The sequence below is a fragment of the Gopherus flavomarginatus genome, chromosome 21 (genome assembly GCF_025201925.1).
Source record: "Gopherus flavomarginatus isolate rGopFla2 chromosome 21, rGopFla2.mat.asm, whole genome shotgun sequence".
Classification (NCBI taxonomy): domain Eukaryota; kingdom Metazoa; phylum Chordata; order Testudines; family Testudinidae; genus Gopherus; species Gopherus flavomarginatus.
This window is the reverse complement of record NC_066637.1, coordinates 10674973-10699742: the sequence shown is the minus strand read 5'-3', so window position 1 is coordinate 10699742 and position 24770 is coordinate 10674973. Positions and strand designations below refer to the sequence as shown.

The window sequence follows — 24770 nt, the reverse complement described above, 5'->3', positions numbered from 1 at the left end:
GACAGATCTGGGCAGACATCTAGGGCACCATCAGTGGGACAGACAAGCTGGCAGGGGACTGTGATCACAGAGGACTCACCACTATTCACCCCTCTTGATTTATTTACAGCTGCAACATCAAATTCAGCCCAAGACCAGAGGTTAGCCCGGTGCCCAACTTAAGCCAAATGTGATCCCATTATCCCACTCAACTTGAAAGCTGGATCCATCAGAGCTATCTGAGCAGACACATGGATTTCCAGCCCCACTCCTGGGATTGATGCCAACGTGCAGGGTTCACTGCACTGCTCTCCTTGCCACACACTCTACCACCCACAGCCACGTACCTGCATATAGGGCTTGTCGGTCTCCCGGCGTTTGAAGTGGTGGCTCAGTAGCAGTGCCCGGAGCTGCCGGTTCTGGTGCTTAATGTAATATTCCACAGCGGCCTGGCATGGGCGGCACAGCTTGTAGGTCTGCTCCAAGTGGTGCTTATATACCTCGATCTCCTCGTCGTATTTACCCTTGTGAGAGAACAGGGAAGCAGATCAGAGGCACTGAACCCCAGCGGTCAACAGAGGGCACCATTGCTCTTCCACCAATGCACAGATCCCGATCTCCGTTCTATTGAGCATCCGGGTACCAGCCCGGAATTCTAACTCAGCTGGGATCAAGCCACCCAACTAGCATGTGGGAAATGCCTCTCAGCCCCACACAGCCTGGGGAAGACAGACAGAACCAAGGCACAGCAGCCTTTGGAGGTTTATGGGATATGGAATGTCATCAGCCATGACCTTGCTGATTTTATCAGCTAAGGGCCACACCTAGGGGGAGAGGTGTCCCATACCTGTAAACAGGGGCCCCAGCTGGTACCTGCCCGCAGCGACTTCCACTCAGCCAAGGCAAGCCAGCCAGACAAGCTGCTTCCCCTTCTGGCCTAGGTTCAGCATTAGCCACCGGCGCAAACCCCCAGCTCAGATCAGTGCAATAAATCATCATCAATGGTTGTCAAAACAGCCTGTGCGAAGGGCGCATTTATCACTGTCACTGGACCGGAGACATCGCTCATCATGGCAGGTCCCAGGGCTCTTTCAACACCATCTCCACTCCCAGGCTGTTCTGGGCTCCCTGCCCCAGCCGTGGCAATGGAAGGTCAGTTTTCTCCCCAACTTGGCTCCTGTTTCACCAGAGGGGAGCGGGGATGGGCCAGCCCCTCCCCTGCCCACATGCTTTATTGAGACTTGCAGGCTGGGTTCCTATCTCAACCCTACAGCTCAGCAGCAGCTCAGGTGCGGGGCAGCATGGGAGAAATCTTACCCTGCCCCAAGAAAGAACAGGAGCCTCCATTCCCCAGGGCTGTCTACCAGCCCCATTCCTTTTACCCTGTGCAGCTCAAAATTCCTGCTTCACAGTTATGATGAAACACAGGTGGCCCTGAACACCGCAAGATCAGGGCCCCCAACGCCACAGCCCAAGAGCCTCAGAACCGCAGCTCCTGCACTCAAGGGGAGCGTCACACAGATCTTGTGCTGGCTTGGGTCTGAACTGCCAAAGGGACAGCTCCCGAGCTTTCGACAGCACCCAACATGGGCACTACTGCCCACAGGGCCCCAGGAGCAACAGTGCCTCGGAAAACAGAACAGACCCAGGCTGTTTTGACTGAACTCCAGCAGGAAAACATGTCCACCCCGGCCCAGCCCTTCCTCTCGTCACCCCCCTGATCTGTCCCCACTCCTAGCATGGACCTGCAGAGATCTCAAGGATGGAGGGGTGCGACTTTGCATGGAAACTGTTAAGCACTCCCTTTACTGGGAGGAAAAATCCAGGCACGAGAGTCACCTCTGTGTGCAGGTCTTTTTTGGGAGGGCTGGGGGACGATAGGGGTCAAAGGCAAAGCAACTTGCTTGATGTCAAACAGCAAGTCAGACCAAGGTTCTTGATGGCTCTGGGATTTGTCCAGGGGAGATGGGCACCTTTGTCCCAACAGTTGCAAGACACTGGGAAGGAAGCCACAAAGTTGTATAGGAGAGTCGGTTTTTGGGCTAGCTGCTACTCTTACTGTGTCCCACAGCAATGGAGTGTGTGTGGTGAATGTGAAGGGGACAATGCTATTATTACTTTGTATGCTGTTCGCACTTCACCACGTTCACAAGTGAGCCACAGTCCAAGGACAGGGCAGCTCTCAGCTCCAAAAATGCTTCCAAAAGTTCTGTCTCATTAACATCTTCAGCAAAGATGGGAAACATGCCAGATTCCTCCCTACCCCTATTTGACGGCTTCGTCCCCAGGCACAGCTGCCCAAGCACTTGAAAACTAGGTGCATCACGCGCCCTGCAGACTTCACTGCAAATGGCCCACAGCCAGGATGAGGCTGTGTGGAAGGTTTAATGCTCCTTGTTCACACAGCCAACAGGTTGCCAACTGCTGCTGTTTACTGCTCAGTCAGGTCAGAGCAGGTGTTTATTAATGTGCCGGACACAGGTAGCTTTATCCAGGGGGAAAGGTGCATCTCCCTGGCCGTGGAGCCCTGTGCCAAGGGCTCCCTCTGCTGGCATATAGCTAGAATTACATAAGATGAGAGCGCTCTGCAGGCACAGGAACCCAAGGGACGGGGCTCGAAATTTGGCAGCCACTTTCGGCCCCTGCCTCTCTTCCCCCAGCTGGAGAGGAACAGTGTTCTGGAAGAGTCATCGCACTGGCATGAACTGTGGGAGGTCTTGAGGATTTGAGCATCAGGCTAGAGGGCACAAGAAAGCTCTGCAGCTCACAATGTTACTACACTGACAAAGCTCTTGGGAGGGCCATGTGACCAGGCACAGAAGGCAGCACCGTCCAGAAGGGCAGCCAGAAAACCCACATTCTCTCCCTGCCTCTGCCACTAACATGCTACTCGGCCTCAGGCAAGTCACTTCACCTCTCTGTTTAAAAGACAGGCGAGAACAATACCTCCATGGGCTTTGTAAAGCAATTTGTAACGGCTGGATGAAAAACGCCATGGAACTGCCACACATTATGGCCGGGGTCACAACAGTCTGGACTGAGATGCTTTGGGCTCCCACCAAGACACACTCTGAGGAGCTGCTCAGCAGCAGCAGGCCCATCACATTACTGCACAGCCCCTCTTTGCAGGTTTGCACAGGAATAAAGACTGAGCCAGCAGTTTATATGCTGATCCCACAGGCCTAGTCAGTGTGGAACCAGCAAACTGTCAGGCAGAGGTTAATCAACCACAGAGGAAGCGAAAACTGCTGTTTCAGGAGCAAGTGGACAGAATCAGCATGAGACAGACACAAGAGAAACCCAAACACCATGAAACTGCCAGAAGGCATCCTCATTAATCACAATCCACAGGTTCAAACCTGCGCCCCGGGAGACATCCTGATTAAGCCGGTTCCAATCACATGGAATAGATTGGATAAGAAAAAGCCTATGGAGTAAAACTAACCCACTCGATCCTGTGGTTGCAACCCAGGGGGCCCAGAACTTCTCTCCTGTAATAAGGGGGCTCATTGCATGGAACAGGACGAGACCTACTGCCCTAGATACTTTGCAGGAACAGAGTTAAAATAAGAAGTTGTGGGGGAGAAGCCCACACCAGAGCTGACCATGCCCCCCCACCCCACTGGGTAGACAGCACTGATGTCAATCAGCAGCAGAGCTTCCTAGAGCTGCAAGGGCTGCAGCCTCATTGTCCCACGCAGGCACGAAGATGAACCTACTACTCCCAGGAGAAATGTCAGCTGGACTGCACTGTTCTTTTTAACCTCAGTAGCAGGATCAGAGCAGCTCAGCTGAGGCCCTGTAGAAAAGGACAGTGTGCTTGAGAACTACCATTGTGTTGTTCCGCCCACCACACCCCACAAATTTAAGCAGGGAAAGGTCCGGCCAGAATCTAGATGGGAAAACCTCCCAAGGAAACCCAGCCTATTAGTAAGAAGTTATGTTGGCTGTTCAGAAGGTGGTGCTCTTCCCTCTGTGACTGACATGGCACTGTTTGGCAGGTTGGACTAAAGGTTAAAGTCCTAACTACGCTAGCGATCCCACGGCAACCTTTGCAAGGTTAGAGGGAGGTGGCTCCAGTTTCCTGGCCATATTCTAACTCCGCTAATTCAATTCTTCCCATATACAATCCCCCTCGCCAATTCCAAATCAGAATGGAGAATCTTCTTCACTCCCGCTCCTGAACTGTTTGCACAATGTCGCTGTGCAGCCCTGGATGCAACATTCCACCCTCCAGCTGAGCAAAGGATCCCTCTCTCTCCCCATTACCAACCTCCTGGGGCCTGCTGTCATTTGTAAAGCCTTACATAAAAGGCTACTCATGCGAAGTATTAAAGGGAGGGAGTTCAAAGAGCTGCAGAAATAATTGGAAGGCTGGAAGGATTCACTCATGGAAAGATTAAAAGAAGAATACAAAACCCATTTGGCTAAGTGATAGCTAAGGGTGAGGGGAGAGACATAACCAGCCCAGTCACATGTGCTGAGAAGGGAGAGGAACTGACCTAACGAACGGGGGTATAAGGGCTAAAATTCAGACTCTGGCTGAAGACTGGGGCAAAAATAAAGAACACCACCCCACTCACCACCTGCATGAACAATTAAATCTATTAGGCCTCGGGGTTGCAAACACACTGCCAATCCCATATTGCTAATTGGGTCAGTGGGGTTCTGGTCTGGGAAAGGTTTAGAACCACTGTTCCAGGCTGTGGCACAGTTTCCATAGGGAAGTGATAGAAGTATCCTGGCTTGCCTCATTTCAAACCGAACAGGACAATACTCCACGAAATGGACACCCAACAGTCTGGACTCTGAGTAATAAGGGAGGTGAAGATATGAAGTGGGGCTGAGTTTAACATCAGGGAAATTCCTCCCCAAGACAGACTCTGGGGGTTGCACTACCCCAGGGGCTCCTTGCTCAGAGTTCATCCAGGATTCTGCCATCAGCTCGGACCACTTCGTTTTCTTAAGCCCCGGGACAAAAACCTCTTTGTGTAGGTGGGACAGAGTAATTCCCCGTCTGCATCATCATGCAGTTGCCATGGCCTCCCGGATAACTGGGGCAGGCACTTCACACATAGACACGTGAGCTGCGCTCACAGTTAGAATGAGCAGGAGATGAGCTACCTGCAGGGTGGAGAGGAGACAAGAAACAGCCCTGCTGTCTGGAAGATGCAATCCATGGAGGAATCCAGGGCAGGGACAGCAGGAGGGCAACCTGGAGGCTGCTCCAGTGGAATTGCTGAATGTCATGCTCAGGGATCAAATCAACAGATTTGCCCTCCAGCTCCAAGGCATACATCATTCTCTGGAGACACAGGAGGGGGCTGTGGGGGCAGACAGAAAGGGTCTTGGTAGTTCAATCATCTTACAATTGCCCAGAGCTTATTGAAACGGTAGATCAGGATCAAAGGCTGTTGTTCCTCCAATGCAATAGAGTGGGAACATAAGATGCCTTCATGGGTAGACCTGGGCACACCTGGATGTTATCTTTATCCTAACAGGAAAGACAGAGTCTGTCCAAGCCAGCACCTACCTCCTCCCTGGGTGCAAAGGATGCCAGCTGCTTGATCTTCATGGTCTGATGGTTGTTGCATTTCTTGCACAGCAAGATCTGGCTGCTCACCCACTGCTGTGGCTTGGTGGGGTCGCAAAAGGTCGCGGCACCTGACACGACGTGGTTTAGGTGCTCCATGTACTGGGCAGGAATGGGCTTGTTGTAGTCTCCGTTCTGCCAAGCAGCAAAGAAAGGCATGAGCTCATGAGTCCACTCCTCTGCAGGAGTTCCACTGTCAGTGCCCTGCCCCATACGACGAGGAAGAAATAAAACCAGAATAAGATCCATTGCCCTTCCCCCTGTTCTGTACGCCACTCGCAGCTGTTTTACAGGTCGTGCTGCAGGGATTCGTGCATGCTCCTGGGCCATGGATTGTCTAGTGTACACACCACTCAGTGGTGCAAAATCAGCACCGTACCCCACATTTCATTAATGCCCAGGAGCGGCAGCAGAGGACAGAAGAGCCCTATCAAAAACGTCCATAAGCAGCTAAAGATTACCAAGCACCCACGCCCACACAAAAATCGCTCTGCAAACGCCACTGCATATCCTGTGACAAACACATTAGCCCAGCACCTCTCAACCCTCCAGTCTACAGCAGCCCAGCATCTACCAACCCCCAGCTGGCAAACAACGAGGTTCAATCCAGAAGACGAGTTTCCAGGCTTGTCCACACTACGTGCCGGATTGGCGGGCAGCGATCAATCCAGCAGGGATGATTTATTGCATCTAGTATAGACGAGACAAATTGACCGCTGAGCGCTCTCCCGTCGACTCCGGTGTTCCATCAGAACGAGAAGGGCAAGCGGAGTCGATGGGAAAGTGCCAGCTGCCAACGTACTGCAGTGAAGACACTGCGATAAGTAGACCTAAGTACGTCGACTTCAGCTATGCCATTCATGTAGCTCAAGTTGCATATCTTAGATCAACCCCACGCGGTAGCGTAGACAAGCCCTCCCACGGCACAGAGCATCGGGTTATAACCCAGCATGCAGATGAGCAGGCCACAGACTAACATCTGGGCAGGGTTTCTACCAAGATTTTAGGGTCAGTCAACATATAACAAAGTGTGCACACCTCAGAAGTGGGAGAAGTTTGGAAGGAAAAGAAGATGCAGCAGAGATGGCTTCTTTTGCCGTCTGTTTGATGAGCTAATTGTAGGGGAATGGCTTTAATGGAAGGGAATACATGGAAGGGCAGGAAGGGAGTCAAAGTGCCTCAAGGTCAGACTTGAAGGAAATCCTAGCTGGAGACATAAAACCAGGGGAAAGATGGTCGTGTGGTTAGAAGCAAAGAACTGGAGATCAGGAGACTGGGGTTCTATTTCTGGCTTTGTCAAAGATCCACCATGTGACCTTGAGCAAATCCTCTGTGCCTCAGTTTCCCCACTGGAAAACTGGGCCCGACCCTACTGACAGAGTGGAGGGTAGGGTTTAATCTCTCTCTGTAAAGAGAAACTCTGAGAATCTTGACTAGAAGGCCCTGCAGTTAAGGCTACAATAAGGTCATTTTCTGTTGCTTATTATGCCAGGTATGTCTATCCAGCAGCAGGTGTAATCCCCAGTGCAGGTAGGGCATATGCACTAGCTCAGGTCAAGTGAGTGCCTAAAACACCGGCATGGCCATGGCAGAACAGGCAGTAGCTTGGGCTAGCCGGCCAAGTTCAATCTTACCCAACCCTCTGGGTACATACCTGAGAAGCAGCTGTTAGCATGTATGTGTCTACCAGCACTGGGACTTACACCTCCCTGCTCCTGGGTAGACATACCCTCCTGCAAACTCTCACCATTCAGGCTGACGTTTCCCAAGCAAGGTGCCTACCCCCGGCTGAATTTACTTAATTTTTAACAAAACGAGAGCCAATGCTAGAAAGGTTCAGCCATTTCAGAGAACAAGGTTAGCAAAAAAAAATTCATCATTTTATCCATGTCAACAAATTCCTACAGCCATTTTGTTGAGAAAAATCTAGTGTCTCCATGCTTTGGAGCAAGGGCTTGAAATTTAACAGGTTCTCCCTTTTGCTGTGCCCGTGAAATTCACTCAGACTTGACCAAACTATAAACTGTTGAAAAATCTCCGTTTACATGTGCTCAGTAGAGACTTGTTAGTGTATGGCAGCTAAATTCTCTATAGATTTCATCTGCACTGAGCATGCTTTGTCATAAGGGACTAAGCAGGGATTTCCCTGCAATTGCTGCTCCCACAGGGCACAGCCCCTCCCAGCAGCTTTCTGGCCAGGCAGCCCCTACAGTACCTCTTGGAAGCCATTGTATTGTTCACAGTAGGGACAGTCCCAGCAGTTGCGATTCCCATATGGCACCACCGTGTCCTGGTTACAGAACCAGCAGTTCACAGTCATGTGTGTGGGCTTCTTCCTGTTAGAAACAGAAACAAAAAACGGTGTCAAACTGAGCTGGGCCATCGAGCTAGAAGGAAAGAAACAGAGCAGCAACCTATTTGTTCAAATGGGAAAGTACAGCTGTGTTTTACGTATGAGTCTGAGACTAGTAACCAACTTTCCCCACCCCATGCAGCATCAAAGTAACATCAGGATTTGAATGATCCTTCTTAGGAGGGGGCAGAAGATTTGACAGATGAGTAAAGGCAATTCCAGCACCATCCTGGCTAGCATCACTGGTGTTTGCTCAAGGAAAGTACCAACAGTGGCTTTGCTTGGAATCCCGCTCTGCTAGTTCTGCACCCCCAGAATTGCTTCTCATGCGCCATCCCCAGTGTGGCTAGCATCAGTGCAACTGGAGGGTGCACGACGGCACCTGCCTCAACAACAGAGTCCTGGCAAATGTTTGCATCTGTGCTCCAGTTTCCACGGGAAAGGGAAGTTTGGGTGATATTGGAAGCTGCTGTGACCACCACATTCTATCAGGTCATGTGTGGGGACATCAGAAATATGAGAGGCTAGCTGATAACAGCTGTGTGCCCAAACTGCTCGGCGCACCTCACATTAAAGGGACACGGGTAGATCAGATTTGGCCCAAAGTTCAGACATTGTAAACAGAAGCTTTTTACACAGCACTAGGCAAATGGATGGGCAAGGAGGACTGAAGGATTAATAAGTCTTTTCTAATTCCTAAGCAGTGTTCCCATGATCTTAAAACAGAAGTCAGAGAAGGCAATTTTTGCTCAAAAGCCAACTACTTACGAGACCTCTGTATTGACAATCCAAACGCAATACACTGGGCTAGTGCATGAGAATCAGACACACTAAGCAGAACGAGTGGTCTACTGTCATTGTGCAAGCAGAGAGCTACAGCAAGGAATTCATTGTCATAAACAGGGAACAGCTAATTAGACTGTCAGGCAAGGTGCTAGACTGGCAGGCCTGGAGACAAAATTATCCATCCACAAGACAGATCTAAAGCACTGGGCAGGAGGCCTTCCTTTGTCAACATCTCCTTTTGAGGCAAGAGGGGAGTTAAATCTCTGTGCCCTATTCAACTTGTGGTCTCTCTTCCAACAAAAATGCAGTAGTCAGATTTTGGAGATATGGATTCCTGCCCACTGGGAACTAGACTGTCACATAAGCCACTGATTGTCAGAAGGAAACAACTTCCAATCCCCATCTTTCTGTGCCTGGGTTTGAACCATCAGCCTCGAGAGGACAGGTTCTGCAACTCCAATCCCTTGAGCCTTCCAGTCCCCCTATTTTAGAACAATCTTGATAAAATAGCAATCTCAATAAGTTTAGCCTCCTTCATGATGCGGCCTGACTGGAGAAGACCACAAAAAAGGCTTTGCTTAAAGTCTCCATATTTGGATCTCTAGGATCTCTCGGGTAAAACTCGCTGATTTGGTCTTCAACCAGGAACAGAGCCAAGAAACAAGTTTAACTCTGTGCTTTGAACTACAGTGAATCTGTTTGGGTTTATTAAAGTCAACCAACCAGGTCTGGGAGCACAGGGACAGCTGTTCAAGCCAACAGCCAATCAATGACTGTGTACAACAGCTGTCTAGAGTGACAGGGCCAGCTGCTACCCAATCAAAAATAGCAGTCTCTAGTTATGCCACGCAATGGCAGTGTCACCAATGGACAGAGCCTTGGGAAAAGCTCCCCATGGCGCACTGCAGTAAACACTTGTGTTTGGAGTCTTATTTTATCCCACAGGGTCAATCTGTACCCAGGGAGGCAGAGGGGTGGAGTTCTCCTTTGATGCTTGTCCAATACGTCTGCAGAAGCAGGGCACGCAAAAAAATACACAGGAGCTCCAGCTGCTAAGAGAAACTTCCAGTCCTTCTGCTGTGTGGAATCTGCTCTCAGTCTCCAATCTCTTTCTTTTTCGGTATTTTACCAATAAGACTTCTGTCCTGGTGCCCAGCGGCAGGGCTGCCGGGGGCGGGGAGGGGAAAGATGTGTGAGGCAATTTGCCCCAGACCCCAGGTGGCCCCCACGATAATATAGTATTCTATAGTATTGCAACTTTTTTTTTTTTTTTTTTAAGGAAAGGGGCCCGCAACATTGCTTTGCCCCAGGCCCCGTGAATCCTCTGGACGGCCCTGTCCAGTGGGTATTCAAATCTGCATTGAGTTATAGGCAGAGCCAGGCATCTGTGTAACTATCATCTGGGTGCTTATATCTCACTCAACACCACTGTATCTGTGCAGCTACAGCTAGACAAGCATGCAGGACAGCTTGAATGATTAAACTCAAGAAACATTCACTGGCCATTGGGACTACAAAACAAGGTGAAGTACTTATCTGGCCTGCCCTTCTTCTGGGCAGTGGGCAAGATGGTTGGGCCAGATACTCAACTCGAAGAAAGGGGTAGGGGCTTGGTCTGCTGATAAATGCCTATCTGACAACCCCAGCAGGGGGTGATTGCCCACCTCAGACGGTTACTCTATAAACAAATACAGAAATCTGCCATTAAAATAAATCAGTCCAATGGCTGAGTGACAGCAACAGACTAGGGGATGGAAGAGTCAGAAACACAGCTTCAAGGAACAGCCAATGGACAGAGGATGCAGGAGGACCCAAGATTAACTGACCTGTGTAGAAAAGCCTTATAGAGCATTCAGGGCAGCCAATGGATTTGCTTAAGGAGGCTACTCTTGAGCCAAGAAGGCCCTGCCCCTAGCCCAGGTACAACAGACCTTGAGACAGAGAGTAAACCCCAACTAACCCCATTTAGGGGAAGCATGTTCTGTAGCCCCCTCCGATCCTTTCGAGTGAAATCCACTGAACAAACAGGGGGACCCTCAGTGACAACAGCTTTTCTGCAGCCCTGTGGATCACTAAGTCTCAAGGAGTTGGTGGGAGGAGGGTGGTATACAGGGTTCTTCTACCCACCAATGTTTACATACCCTGCACTCACTGTGAATGAAAGCTGCCTGGCCACCCAGTGCCAGGGCAAACTGAAGCAGGAACTACTTCAGTTCTCTTGGGCAGTAGAAATGCCATGGGAAGCAAGTAGAGGGAAAAGGCTTCTTGCTGCTCTGCACATACCCAACACCATTCTCTGCAACACAACCTCATTGCAAGACACAGACGCCTTAGGGCCCCCAGGAAAAGTTGCCTTAAAGATGAAGCTGAAAATCTGCCCAAGTTCTTCTCGCAGCCACTGTCCACAGCCAATCAGCTGGCCACAAAGGCTCATTTGAACTACAGCAGTTGGTGGAACAGGAGCAGAAATGCCCATCTGCAGGCATCTCATTCTCACAAGCCCTCAGGACAGAGGCAGAAGCCAACTCACCCAGAGCATTGGCACTCGTTCATTAGTGGACTGTGGCCAGCTCTGCTGGGACCCACAGAACAGCTCCCTTTGAGTCCTGGATTAGCCAACCAGGGCTGCTCTAGCAATTTTGCCACCCCAAGCACAGCGGCACGCTGCGGGGGGCGCTCTGCCGCTCGCCGGGCCTGCGGCTCCAGTGGACCTGCCGCAGGCTTCCCTGCGGGGGGTCCGGTGTTCCCACGGTTCCGGTGAACCTCCCGCAGGCATGCCTGTGGATGCTCCACCGGAGCCGCGGGACCAGCAGAACCTCCGCAGGCACGCCTGCGGGAGGTCCACCGGAGTTGCCTGCCGCCCTCTCGGCAACCGGCAGAGCGCCCCCTGCGGCATGCCGCCCCAAGCACGTGCTTGGCGCGCTGTGGCCTGGAGCCGGCCCTGTACCCAGCAGCCCTTGATGAGGGATCATACCGACAACTGCAAACTCAAAAGCCAGCACATAACATGCTTATAAACCCTCCCAGTGCCTTAGCATGGGGTCTATGCCAAGAGATCAGAGCCGAGAAAGATTCTCTGAGGATACCAACTAGGTACAGATGGTAAGGCTAGGCGCTTTCTTTCCCTTGCCCCTTTTCCCACCTTCGCGCCCCTTTCAGCCTCCAGTCCCATGACTCCTGCCATCTTTTCCCCCCACTTCTCCCTTGGTGCCTCCAAGACTGCTTTCCCTACTCCTGCCTAAGAGACATGGCCAGAGATCAGTCACAGCAAGGAGCTCTCTGCTGGCCATCCTGGCCTCGAGTCAAAGGGAGCACTGCTGGCATTGTTACAGAATTAGTTCTGTTAAAGATTTTCTATACATTCTCTGCTGATGGGGAACTGTTCCCTCCACAATCCACAAAGGACCCTGCTGCAAGGCGAGCTACTGACTGAAGGAGTTGGGTGAATCTCAGAGAGCCAGTGAGAAGCAGCAGCCACCGCTACCACCAGTGATGAGATTATAAATGTCAGGATACGAAATGCTAGCTAGATGGCAGGAGTTAAAAGGAGTGTGGTAAGGATATGAGTACACCCCTTAATGCAAGACACTCCTATTTGAGACAGGAGACTTGGCAGGACCATATAAAAAAGGGTCAGATTCAGCTCTTGAGTTTTTCCCACCCAGCCCAACAGTGCTGCTTCTTTCTACCAGTGAAGTTCAAGGTGGTGTGGGAAGTCATACAGCTGGGATAAAAATGCTGCCCTACACCAGAATACCCATCCCCATAGTGGGCTCTATGGCCATCAATAGAGTAGGCTGGGGAGGAGAAGAAAGAAAGGAGAGAGAAACAAACACATATTGAAACCAACAATCTACTGGTTAGCAGGTGTGAATGGGAGAGTCCTGGAGATTTTGGGCCAGAGAAAGATGGTCTTCTTCACTGGTGAGCATTCTGGATCAGAGACACAGCAATGTTAACCCCAAGCATTCCAAAAATCACGGGTACTCTTTGTCTTCCAGTTTCTGAGTCTGTAAGGTACACTCTGGTCACATTTTCAAACTTTTCTTTGCAATCATGAGGGCTGGCTTTTTTAAAGATGAAAATGGATTCTCATGTAATCACAAACTGGAACATTAAGAAATACACCAAATATCTCAACCTATGTGTAATGTGCCTCAGGTGGCACACGATCAGGATTCATCACTGAATTTGGTCCACTGGTTGGATCATTAGCTTCCCCAGCCCAGGCTGGGTACTGACAGGGCGTGAGACAAGAACGCCCAGGCCCCCCACACCAAATACCATGAAACTCGTACTAAAATTGCAAGAGTTGGCTACCCTGGAGATAATAAACAGTCTTATTTGCTGCCTAAGTTATAACTAAGTGGTCTCAGTACCCAGGTGTATACCTCTCAAAAACACCAGCACAACTGGCACCAACTGGTTCCCTTCACGGCAATCTCAACAGAGCACGCAACAAGTAAGTGGGCATGAGACTTCAATCCCTAGCTCATGTTTCCTTACAACATTAAAACATTCGTGAGCAAGCCTGCCTAGTGGCTGTTGTGCTGTACCTGCTTTATGGTTAAGATGAGGTCGTTGGTCCCCAGGGCTGAGAACGGAGCATGAATCTCACACACACACAAACACGGTGATTTTTCATTAGGGGAAAAAAAGGCATATTCTGAACCCCAGTGGAAATTCTAGAGAAGACAAGGCAGTCTGTAGTCTTCTTATGAATTAGCAGGTCCAATTAAAGACTATGAGGGAGCCTACGGTTTACCTGGACCTGCTAACTTCTGTGAAAAGCACACACGGTCTTGGCTTCCCTAGGATTTTAGCTCATGTTGGTTAATGCTACTTAAGAGTGTATCTTCTCCCCTGCAGTGAAGACAAGGCCACACAGAGAAAATCTTCAGAGGTTAACAGACCCATAGGTCCATTTCCACCCCCACCCCCCCCGAGATTTATTTTTATGTTGTAAATATTTTAATGCCCAACGTGCTCAAGTCAAGACAAGCATTGAAAGAACACTGTTAAAATGGCTGGGGGGCGGTGGGGTGAGGGGAGAAGATGCCCTTCCTTTAGATTAGGTGGCCAATCCAAGTAAGCCACTGTCTACTGGCATTCACCTTTCAGCAGCCAAGCAGACCACCATACGGGCGTTTGAGGTCCATGTGAGGCATACTTCAGTCCAGATCTGGCTCCTCCAGACAGGTGTGCTAGAGAACATGCTCCTCAGCCCTTTAAGGATGATATAGTACTGGATGACACAGGTACAAAACGGGGGTGGGGTCTATTGGCCTTTCTCTGAGAAACTAGGAGAAAAGGCGTGCTTTCGTCCCATCCAAAGGTTTGCTGGTACCAGAGCTACACAGCAGAACTAGATTAATTCGTACAAGAGCACTTTCTACTGTGGAAAGAGCATGGAAGTTCCGTTCCCACAAACATGCTTCTGTTTCTCACCTCCAGATTCTGCATCCTTATCAGGGCAGGGGAACGGCCACAAAGGGTTAAATATGAACCCTTCCTTCACACAAAGGATCAAGATTTCTCCAGCTCCTCCTGCTTATTCGGGATAAGAAGCAATAATCCCCCTTATGTGTCCCTGTAATGTGTTGCCATGGAAATGGGTTCAAAAATCTGAAGATCCCAACCTCACAAAGGGGACGATGGTTTGTGGTGAGAGCGCATGGGTGGGATATTACCCATCTAATTGCAGGGGAGGAGTGAGGGACGAAAGCATGGGTACCGAGAGATTTCCCCAGGCTGGACTCCAAGGAAACTGTTCCAAGGTTCTAGAATGACCCAAGGTTGGATCAAATTTTAAAATGTATTATTTAACCAATTTACCCTTTTTTTGGTGTTAAATCTTTCCTGGAGGCAGCTGCACCCCTCTGATCAGAGAGTTAATGCTACATCTTAAATCAGTGTTCTCAATCCCCAAGACTACACCAGTCTCCCTTAGTACCCCCTCCACACCAACCTCTCCTGCTTCCAGCGAGGATTGAAATTGCTTGAAAAACTGTCCCTCAATGGAAATATGCTCCCAAGTACAGTAATTTGACTGGAAACTGACATCTACACTGCAGCTAGGAACCTGTTTCCTGCTGCAGGCAGAGCAAGGGTAGACATGCCCAGTGACCTGAGTGTAACCTAGGTCTGCAGATATTATGCAACAACGATAGATGCTAACTACCCCATTCACCTCACTAGGATGGGGTCACTCAGGGCTTGTCTACATCAGAAAGTTGCAGCGCTGGTGAGGGAGTTACAGCGCTGCAACTTAGGAGGTGTACACATCTGCAGGGCACCACCAGCGCTGCAACTCCCTGTTTGCAGCGCTGGCCGTACTCCCGTTTTGTCTCGGGTGTAGAGGATCCAGCGCTGGTGATCCAGCGCTGGTAATCAAGTATAGACACTTACCAGCGCTTTTCTTGACCTCCGTGGAATAAGCAGGTATCCCAGCATACCTGAGGAAGCCTCTGGTAATCAAGCTGGTCTCCTTCCCCGGCTTGCTCTCGCGTTCCCCGAACCCCGAGCAAGCAGGTCTCCTTCCCTGCGGTTTGCAGGGTGGTTCGGGAACGCGAGAGCAAACCGGGAAAGGAGACCAGCTTCGCCGCAGTTTGCTCTCGCGTTCCCCGAACAAGCAGGTCTCCTTCCCTGCGGTTTGCAGGGTGGTTCGGGGAACGCGAGAGCAAACCGCGGTGAAGCTGGTCTCCTTTCCCGGTTTGCTCTCTCGTTCCCCGAACCCCCGAGCAAGCAGGTCTCCTTCCCTGCGGTTTGCTGGGTGGTTCCGGGAACGCGAGAGCAAACCGCGGCGAAGCTGGTCTCCTTTCCCGGTTTGCTCTCGCGTTCCCCGAACCCCGAGCAAGCAGGTCTCCTTCCCTGCGGTTTGCAGGGTGGTTCGGGAACGCGAGAGCAAACCGGGAAAGGAGACCAGCTTCGCCGCGGTTTGCTCTCGCGTTCCCCGAACCACCCTGCAAACCGCAGGGAAGGAGACCTGCTGGCTCGGGGTTCGGGGAACGAGAGAGCAAACCGGGAAAGGAGACCAGCTTCCCCGCGGTTTGCTCTCGCGTTCCCCGAACCTCCCTTGAAGCCGCCCAACAGCGCTGCAGTGTGGCCACATCTAACACCACTTGCAGCGCTGGTTGCTGTAAGTGTGGCCACTCTGCAGCGCTGGCCCTATACAGCTGTACTAATACAGCTGTAACAACCAGCGCTGCAAAATTTTAGATGTAGACATGGCCTCAGAAACCCAGGCTGCCCTGGGGGTGGCCCATTAGCAGCAGGGGTTTCAGAGTTAACAATCCATTAATTTGAATTGGACAATTCACACTTCTTCTAGATACTGTTCCAGACCCCCAGCCCAGTAGAGAATTCTGCAGAGACGTTGCTGCCACCCCATCGGCCCTTTCATGCTCTGCTAACAGCACCTCCGAGAGACGGGGAAGCACTGGTGGAATAGTTTTTGGGATACTTCGTCCCAGCAGTGCTCAGCACAGCTATGTTACCCCCAAACAGTTCTGAAGACCAGTCCCTGAGAAGGTTTCAGAACATGGATAATTTCCCTCTATAGAAGGGGCTCAAAAAAAGCTACGATTCTCTGGATTCCACAAACACATTCCACTCGAGCCACTTAAGAAAAGCAAAGTCATTCCACTGCCTCAAGGGGTACTTTGGCTAAATCAGCACCAACCATGGTCATGGAAGCAGGCTTATTTCATGGACAATAGCTGCAGGCCATCCGTTTCTTATCTAACCTTAATATCAAATGGAAATGTCAGGTCCTGTACATGGGGGAAAACACTGATTGTTGTCCTATTTATTCATTTATATAAAGCCTACACGTTTTAGAATAAACCTGAACTATTCTGCTGTAGGTGCCTTATCTCCATTTGAAACTTCAAACTGTAAATGATCCTTACACTAGTCATGGGGACTGTCTCCTACTCCAATGAAGCACTTTATGGGTGACAGGATGCCCAAGCTTGCTCTGTTACACGTCTTGTCAAAAAGCACATATCCCCAAACACTGGTTTCAAGTTATGTTAGTTCTAAACTTTTCAAATTCAACTCAGCTCAGCTCCCCGTGTGCGTTACAAATCCTGACTCTTCCCCAGATACACGAGGCTATAAAAAACAATGTTTGCAAGGAATGAGCCTGAAAAAGGGGAAAAGATAACAAATACAAGCTTATACAAGGTTTTAAAGCTTCCTTCGGCCAGCACAACTCCATTCGAAACAGCAGGAATCACCAAAAATAACCAAAGCCTAACAAAGCAAAACTAAAATTCATTTGCAAATTTACCACCATTAATTTGGGCTTGAATAGGGATTGGGAGTGGCTGGCTCACTACAAAAGCAGCTTTGCTTCTCCTGGAATTGATACCTCCTCATCTATTATTGGGAGTGGACTGCATCCACCCTGATTGAATCGGCCCTGTCAACACTGGTTCTTCACTTGTGAGGTAACTCCCTTCTCTTCATGTGTCATTGTATAATGCCTGCATCTTTAACTTTCACTCCATGCATCTGAAGAAGTGAGGTTTTTTTACTCACGAAAGCTTATACCCAAATAAATCTATTAGTCTTTAAGGCATCACTAGACACCTTGTTGTTTTTTTCAAAGCCTAAATAGCAGCATTAACCCCTGCGTAACTTTCTAAATTGTTATATTGCACCACTGTACGGCATGAGTGTACTATCTTGGCATTGCTCTCCCTAGTGGGATACTGTTACATTGCACTTATACACCCCCCTGACCCCCCACAAGTCAACCAAACAAAAAAGTCTGCAAAACAAGCATCTCTCGCCTCCCCCATTTGCCCTTTTTTTTTAAATTAATATTGGAGCCGGAAAGAAAATCTCAAAGCCTGAGGCCAAGTCTACACTATGAACTTACTTCGGTATAAATAGGTCGCTCGGGGGTGTGAAAAATCCACATCCCTGAGCAACACACTGACCTAACACCCAGCGCAGATAGTGCTATGACATAGGAGAGTTTCTCCAATTGACACAGCTACCGCCTCTTGCAGAGGTGGATTAACTATGCCAGCGGGAGCTCTCCCCTCAGCATGTCTTCACTAAGGACAGGTCTACACTCACTTTGGTATAATTTATACTCCTGGGGGAATTCTGAGCCAATGCATAATGCAGAATTAATGTTCTGTGAAGAATTTTATTTTATCCTGCAGGATAGATGCTGCAGAGCTGCTAATTCCTCCCAGCGTACACACTCCTCCAGCATGCCCCAAATACCCTCTACAGCACTCCCCAGCTGTACGCCCCCTTTCCAATTGCCCCCCGCCGCCACTGTCCTCTACTTAGGAACTTGAAATATGGTAACCCCATGGGGGCCGGGTGAAAAAGTGAGAATCAGCTAAGAGATAAGAGGGATAGGGGTTTTTCCCCAAGATGTGCCCAGCTGGCATGTGCGACACACCCAGACTGAGGCACTTAACCAGAGGTTTCTGTAATTCTCTACTCATGGGGAAATCTTCTTGTTGTTGTCTGTATTGTTACAGACATACTTGCTGACAGGTAGTTTGAAATAAATCATCAAAACAATTGAAACTGGAGTGATTATATTGTGTTCTTTTGACAAATAAAAGATGGAGCACGTTAAAATATTGTGTGCAGAATTTTTAATTTTTTTGGCACAGAATTCCACCAGGAATAAACTTATATTGCTCAGGGGTGCAAATAAGCCACCTTCTGGAGCAAAATAAGTTACACCCACCTAAGCACCCGTGTGAACAGTACTATGTCAGCAGGAGAGCTTCTCTGGCTGACATATTAAATCCACCTCCATGAGAGGTGGTAGCTATGACAACGGGAGAACACTCTCCCATCAGCACAGAGCATCTTCACCAGACACGGCAGCAGAGCAGCTGCATCGGTGCAAGTGCACAGACGTAGCACTTCTAGTACAGATTAGCCCTTAAGCACTGTGCAGCTGCAGCTTTTAAGTGCAGAGCTGCCATGAGACTTGGGTAAATAACATACTGTAATATAGTTAACAAAAAATGCCAGCCAACAAGCTACCTATTGGAGAAAGGGAAGACACTTTACATTTTATGAATTTACATATCTCCTATAATAGCCAAGTGCTTGGTGTTTAGTTATGGAACAGAACAACAGAAAATACATTTTTCCACATTCCCAAAACTATCTGGCTATCCCCTACAAATAACCGCTTCCATACTGCTCAAATTTTTGCCCATTTTGGAATTGTGTTTCCTAGACAGATACTGAAATTATGGAAGAAATTAACACAGACAGAAATGTCAGTTACACTCTCACCCATTCTACATACTTGACCATACACAATTTTACCATAACACCCCAAAGTTCCAAGAGCAACTGAGGCACCATTGTGCTTGGCACTGAACGATCACGTAAAGACAGCGTTCGCCACAAAAAGCTTATAACTAGGCTTGACAGAATTTGATTTTTTTAAAAATAATTTTGACAAATACGAATTTTTAAGCATTTTTTCAACTTTTATCAATTTAAATTTTTACAGTTGTGGAAAATGAACGGGGGGGGGGTTCAGACACTAATTAATGGCAGGAGACAACTACTTTTGGAATTTCAAAGCTTTATAACTGTTAAAACACATGTTGTCAACATCGTGTCAAAATATACAAAGCAAGTAGCCTTAAATCAAACTAAGAAGTGCTGAGGCAGCATTTTTCTGAGCAGCAAACGTTGATAATCCAGAGAAATATCTTTTTTCCGCGGTTTACGGGTGAAAGTGACCTTTAGAGCCATTTGCTGATAAGCCTCCTTCGAGCTTAGATACCTAGGGGATCAGGCAGAGCCATGGCACCCGAACAGGACAGCTCCCACGGTTCATGGACTGCCTGCTCTAGGTCCCGCCTATTTCTCGTGAACTTGAGAAATTATCCGCCCTTCCTACTCCGGCCGTGCTCTGTCCCAAAGCTCTCCGAGGCCGGGGTCTTTTCTTCACGGTGCCTAATCCCTCTTTTGCTGCCTCTGCTTCAGTGACAAGCTCGGGGGAGAGGTACGTCTCCTCCCTTGTTTCGCAGAGGGCTCCGGGCTTCCTACCCCTTTATTTCCCCCCTGCGGCTTACCCGCGCTCCACCTCCCTACGGAGTCACCCACATGGCAAACACGGTCCCCTCCACGTGTCCTCCCCGCTCCTGCAGCCCGCTCAGCCGGCAGCGCCAATGCCACACCGAGCGCCCCGCGAGCGCCATCCGCGGCGGCGGCAGCGCCCGGGACCCAAGTCCCCACGTCCCCCCGCTAGGGGATTCCCCTTCGGCCGCAGCCAGCGTGCGTCCCCGAGGCAGGGCTCCCCGCCTCCCGCGGCAGCAGCAGGACCCGGACACCCATCGCCGCCTCCGTACAAAGGCAGCCCCGCGTGGGGGGAGTGAGGCCGCCGGGAAAGCCGCGAGCCCCGGCGGAGCGCGCCTACTGGAGGAGCCCGGCGGCAGCGGTTCCGGTTCCCGCGCCCAGGCGGCAGGAGAAGAGGCCGCCCCTTACCTCCGCGCGATCTTGTAGAGCAGCAGCCCGGCGGCAGCGCAGACGGTGACCCCCAGCCCCCCGGCCACCGGGCAGCCGGCCAGCAGCGCGCTGACGGCCTCCATTGCCGGAGCGGGGCTCGGCCGCGGCCCGTGGAACGCGGAGTAGCCGCGCGTGGAACGCGCCGGGCCCTCCACGCGCTCCCTCGCCAGCCAATCCTCCGCCCGTGACCTTCGCCGCCGCGCTTTGTAAGCGCCGCCGGCCGCCCCTCCACCCCGCAGCGCACCCGCCGCTCGGCCAATCAGCGGCGGGCAGAGGGGGCGGGGGGGGATCTCGCAGGCTTGGCGGAGGGGAAAGCGTGAAAGTGACTCATGCTCCGGAGGAGGCCCCCCGGCTCCTGCGTCTGCAGCGGCTGGCCGGGCTGGAACGCGGAGGTGGGCGTAGGAGTGCGAGGCTGCAGCGTGAAAGGCCAATGTCGTGCCAGGAGGGGCTGTGAATCGGTGGGGGAGAAGGCGGCGTCTGTGTGATTCAAGCGCGCAGCGGCTGGCATGGCAGGAGGAAGAGGAGGGCAGTGGTCCGAGAGCAGCACGGATTGGTCATTCCACGCACGGGGAGGGCACAGCGGGAGAGGCTGGTTGTGAAATGTGAAGATCGTGCGGAGCAAAGGAGGCGGTGAAGAATGGCGTGTTACTTGCAGGGGCGGCCAGCGTGACTATCCCTCTCAAAGTCAAACCAGTTTCCCTACCTGGGTTGCAGATTTTAGGGGAGTGAAAGTCAGAGAATGCCGAAGAGCCAAACTGCGGCTGACACGGGCTAATTCTATGCATTGCCCTCAGCTTGGACTGAAGAGGGGCCCGGTTTCCTTTCCATGGGAAATTTTACATCGTGTCTACTAGCCTGGGACTTGTCAACAGTGGAAAGGTCCAGAGGTGCAGCTCCAGCCGTTTTCAGACTGGCGAGGTAAATCCTGGTTTTTCAGTAAGTTTCTGGTCTTGGAGAGAAAAATGACATGAAAGCATACGGGTTTTGCTTTACAAATGCAGGTTAGTTATAGGTCACCTCTCCAGCACCGACTTTCAGAGCCGATGGCTAGGGCCAGTAATTTGATTGAAGAGTAACTGGGGCAGGGCCTCTTCCCCTCTGTTCAGCTCCACATATACCTCAGAGACCTTGTTTCTGGTCAAACACCAGGTGCAGTGTATTTACAATATTAGTTGACACTACCCCTATACTCTATACTATCAGGGCCAGCGCTTCACTTTAGGCAACCTAGGTGGTTGCCTAGGGCACCAGGATTTGGGAGAGTGGAAGACTGCTCTGGTAGAGCTCCCGCAGGTGTGCTTGCAGAGGGTCTTTTGGTCCCACGGCTCTGGTGGAGCATCCACAGGCACACCTGCAGCAGGTCCACCGGAGCCACGGGACCAGCAGACCATCCGCAGGAACGCTTGCGGGAGGTCCACTGGAGCTACAGGACTGGCGAGCCGGCCTGCGCCTAGGGCGCCAAAAACCCTGGCACTGCTCCTGTATACTATGCCACTCCAGTGGTCTTGGAGAACCCTCAGCTCCGGGGGCAAGCAGGGAAAAGCGCTCTTTCTTTCTGCCTCCCCGCACTTCCCTCCTGTGCCTTTTGTGCTATCTGCCTAATTAGCCTCTCAGTTCTCCTCAGCCCATCACTTTGGCACAGGTCTTCTTAATGAGGTCTGCTCTGGTGCAGTGAATTAGAGCTGCTGTGCCCAGCAGTCTGTCACACACCTCCCCCCCTCATTCTCCATCCCTTACCGGAGGTGCCTCCCTGTGGAGTCTCTCTATCCCTAGGGTGATCATCTGGGTCACTCTTACCAGCTGGTCAGTCTCCACCCACAGAAATCCCACTTAGAGGGAGGAGGATACCCCCACAGCTCAGGCTCAGCCCACAAGTCTTCACACCACAGGCACTTGGAGGAATTGTTCACAAGATTCTCTCTCTTTGTATCTGGAAGTGGATCAAGGTTACTCCCTTTTCCTCCCTGTTCACTCCGGGCCCCCAGTTCTCCCAACCCTCAACATTATGCCTGGGTTTTTTCTCCTTGGGGCTGAATGGCAGGCGACTTCTTAGGTCCCCCGGCCTCTACTAAGACGTTGGGGCTATTTCCCCTGTACCTCCTTCTTCCATTCCTGTCCTCGCACCCTCAGTTTCCAGAAGGACTCTCCTTTCCTTCTGACTTAGGCTTTGTTGTCTGGAGACTTCTACTGCTTCTCCTTTCAACTCATTCTCTTTTCTCTCCCCTGTAGCTTCCTTTTCCCCACCCTGGGATTCCTTATACTCCCTAGTGGGAGAGGGTTCCAGTCAGTGCCCAATACAATAGGATAGGGCAGCCCGTCTACTACCTTGACCTGTTTCCAACACAACCTCCCACAGAACTCAAGGGGCACCCAGGCCATAGGGCAGCACTTCTTATCCGCATGGACTCACTATGTTCATAGTTGCTCCTAGAACAGGAGTTCTCAAACTGGGTGATGGGACTGCTCATGGGGTTGTGAGGTTATTACATGGGGGGTCCTGAGCTGTCAGCCTCCACCCCAAACCATGCTTTGCCTGCACCATTTATAATCGTGTTAAATAGATAAAGTGTTTTCAATTGATAAGGGAGGGGTCACCTTCACATATCAAGCCTCTGAAAGAGGTCACCCTTGCAAAAGTTTTAGAACCACTGTCCTAGAATCATCTAGTGAGACTTCACCGGGTCCCTCCAGACCAAAGGGCAAGCTGAGGCTGTATCCACAAGGCCCCTCCTGAGTTTCCTCCCCACCATAACTGAAGTGTAGACAGTTTGTCCATTGCTCCTCTCTAGTTCTGGCCCAACTACGAAACTCCCCAAACCACAGTCCATGTACAGGCAATCCCTTTGTGTGTGTCCCTGTCACATGTCTCTCTTCCCTTCCTGCTGAGGGTCTCTGGTCTGCCTCCCATGCTCCAGACCCCTATAGGGTTGTCCTCCTTTCCTGGGAAAGTCCACCTCTTTGCATTCCTCAGTTAATATCATGGCCGAATCCATCAAACTCGGTAGATGCTTCCTGACCCACACTTGTATGTTCTCTGGAAGGCCCTGAAGGAACTGTTCTAGCACTGGAGCTCCCATTATTTCCCTCCCAGTTTGGGTGTATGGTCTCAGCCACAAGATGACCCAGTCCATCTGCCTTTGGGTGAATGCCCAGGACCATAAACCCCCAGCCCACCTTGCAGATCAGAACTTTCGGTGGCACTTCAGTGGACAGCCCCACCTGCTCCAAGATGGCTGCCCTCACTGCCTTGTAATTCCTGGCTTAAGTCTCATTCAGAGCCTTATAGGCCACTTGGGCTTCCCCCTACAGATAGGGAGCCAGACTCAGGGCCCAAGTTCCCCTATTCCAACCTGCACCCATAGCTACCCTCTCAAAAGTGCCCAGAATGCATCAGGATCATCAGCAGGGCCCATCTTACATAGGCCCTAGGCCCTGTGTCTGGTTACCATTCCCCCATCATGGGACTCACCATTCTGTAGGAGCTGCTACATATTGGCTTGTTCTCTCATGAAATCCTGCAAGCTTTGCTGCTGCGAGGCCTGCCTCTCCATGTGATAGGGTTGTTGGAAACTTTGCAGGGACTTCTCAGTTTTTCTTCTGGCTGTTTTATCAGCCACTGCAGGGTCTCCTCCATCGTCCAGGCCGCCAAACCTTTGCACTGGCTAAGATCCCAGACAAACCCCATGTGTGGCAGAACCCTCTCTCTCCCACCTCTGCTCAAGTACACAGAGTTCAGAAACCTTTTTTGGGTAAAACACCCCCAGTGCAGTTTATTTACACTGTTATTCTGCACCACCCCTACCTATGTTCTCCATCCAACAGTCCTGTGGAGCCCTCAGCTCCGAAGGCAAGCAGGGAAGAACAGACTCTCCTATCCCACCTTCTTCCTGTGCCTTTTGTACCAGCTGCCTAATGGCCTGATTAGTCTCTCAGTCCTCCTCAGCCCCTCTTAATGAGGTCTGTTTTGGAGTCAGTGATTAGAGCAGCAGTGACCAGAGTGCTGGCTCAGCTGCTATTTCCCAGCACCCCTCTGGCTCCCTGCTTTTGACCGTGTGACCCTGTTTCATCATTCCTTGTCCCCTGCCTTTACTTGAACCCTGGATTTAGTGCTTCCTCCTCTCAGGCCGGGGGAGGGGCCTTCTGATACAGGCTGGCTTGTTTCCTTCCCCCTACCCCCCCCCAAACTCCACAGGTGCTATTGCCCAGCACTCTTACCACAGTACCTCAGCCCAGTTTACGGCTGTGAAAGGCAAGTGGCACCTGGGCTGCTGCTTCTGGCTGGCTGCAAGAGGGTCAGTTCAATAGAGAGGTGCAGCCTAGGATAGACAAGAGGGGCTGCTTTTAAGAAACCAGCACTAGTTTTATGTTTCTCAATTTCTGGACACCCATATTGGGCCTAATTTTCCAGAGGTGCTAAGTACCCACAGTTCCCACAGACATCAAATGAAATTCCATGTGTGAGCAATTTTGATAACCAAAGACCAAGCTGTTTCAAAAACTGAACACCCAGAACCAATGGACAATCAGAAAATTTGGCTGAGACAC

The 24770-nt window shown here is 50.8% G+C and overlaps 1 protein-coding gene across 5 annotated transcripts in view; it reads right to left on the bottom strand.

Moving 5' to 3' along the window:
* The window catches only part of TMEM201 (transmembrane protein 201), a 51941-nt gene extending 31633 nt beyond the window's left edge, over positions 1–20308 (bottom strand). For 3 of the 5 annotated variants that reach the window (XR_007770761.1, XM_050931419.1, XM_050931421.1), the window contains exons 1-4: positions 20205–20308; positions 7788–7908; positions 5513–5707; positions 327–503 (exon numbers count right to left, since the gene is read on the bottom strand). Coding sequence is in view for 4 of the 5 variants with exons in the window: in XM_050931419.1 (XP_050787376.1) it covers positions 327–503; positions 5513–5707; positions 7788–7908; positions 20205–20308 (597 nt within the window). In the remaining variant the exon portion in view is untranslated. Of the gene's footprint in view, positions 1–326; positions 504–5512; positions 5777–7787; positions 7909–19792; positions 20000–20204 lie in introns of those variants that run through there. The other 2 variants (XM_050931420.1, XM_050931422.1) reach the window with 2 other exon arrangements.
* Between the last annotated feature and the right edge of the window lie 4462 nt (positions 20309–24770).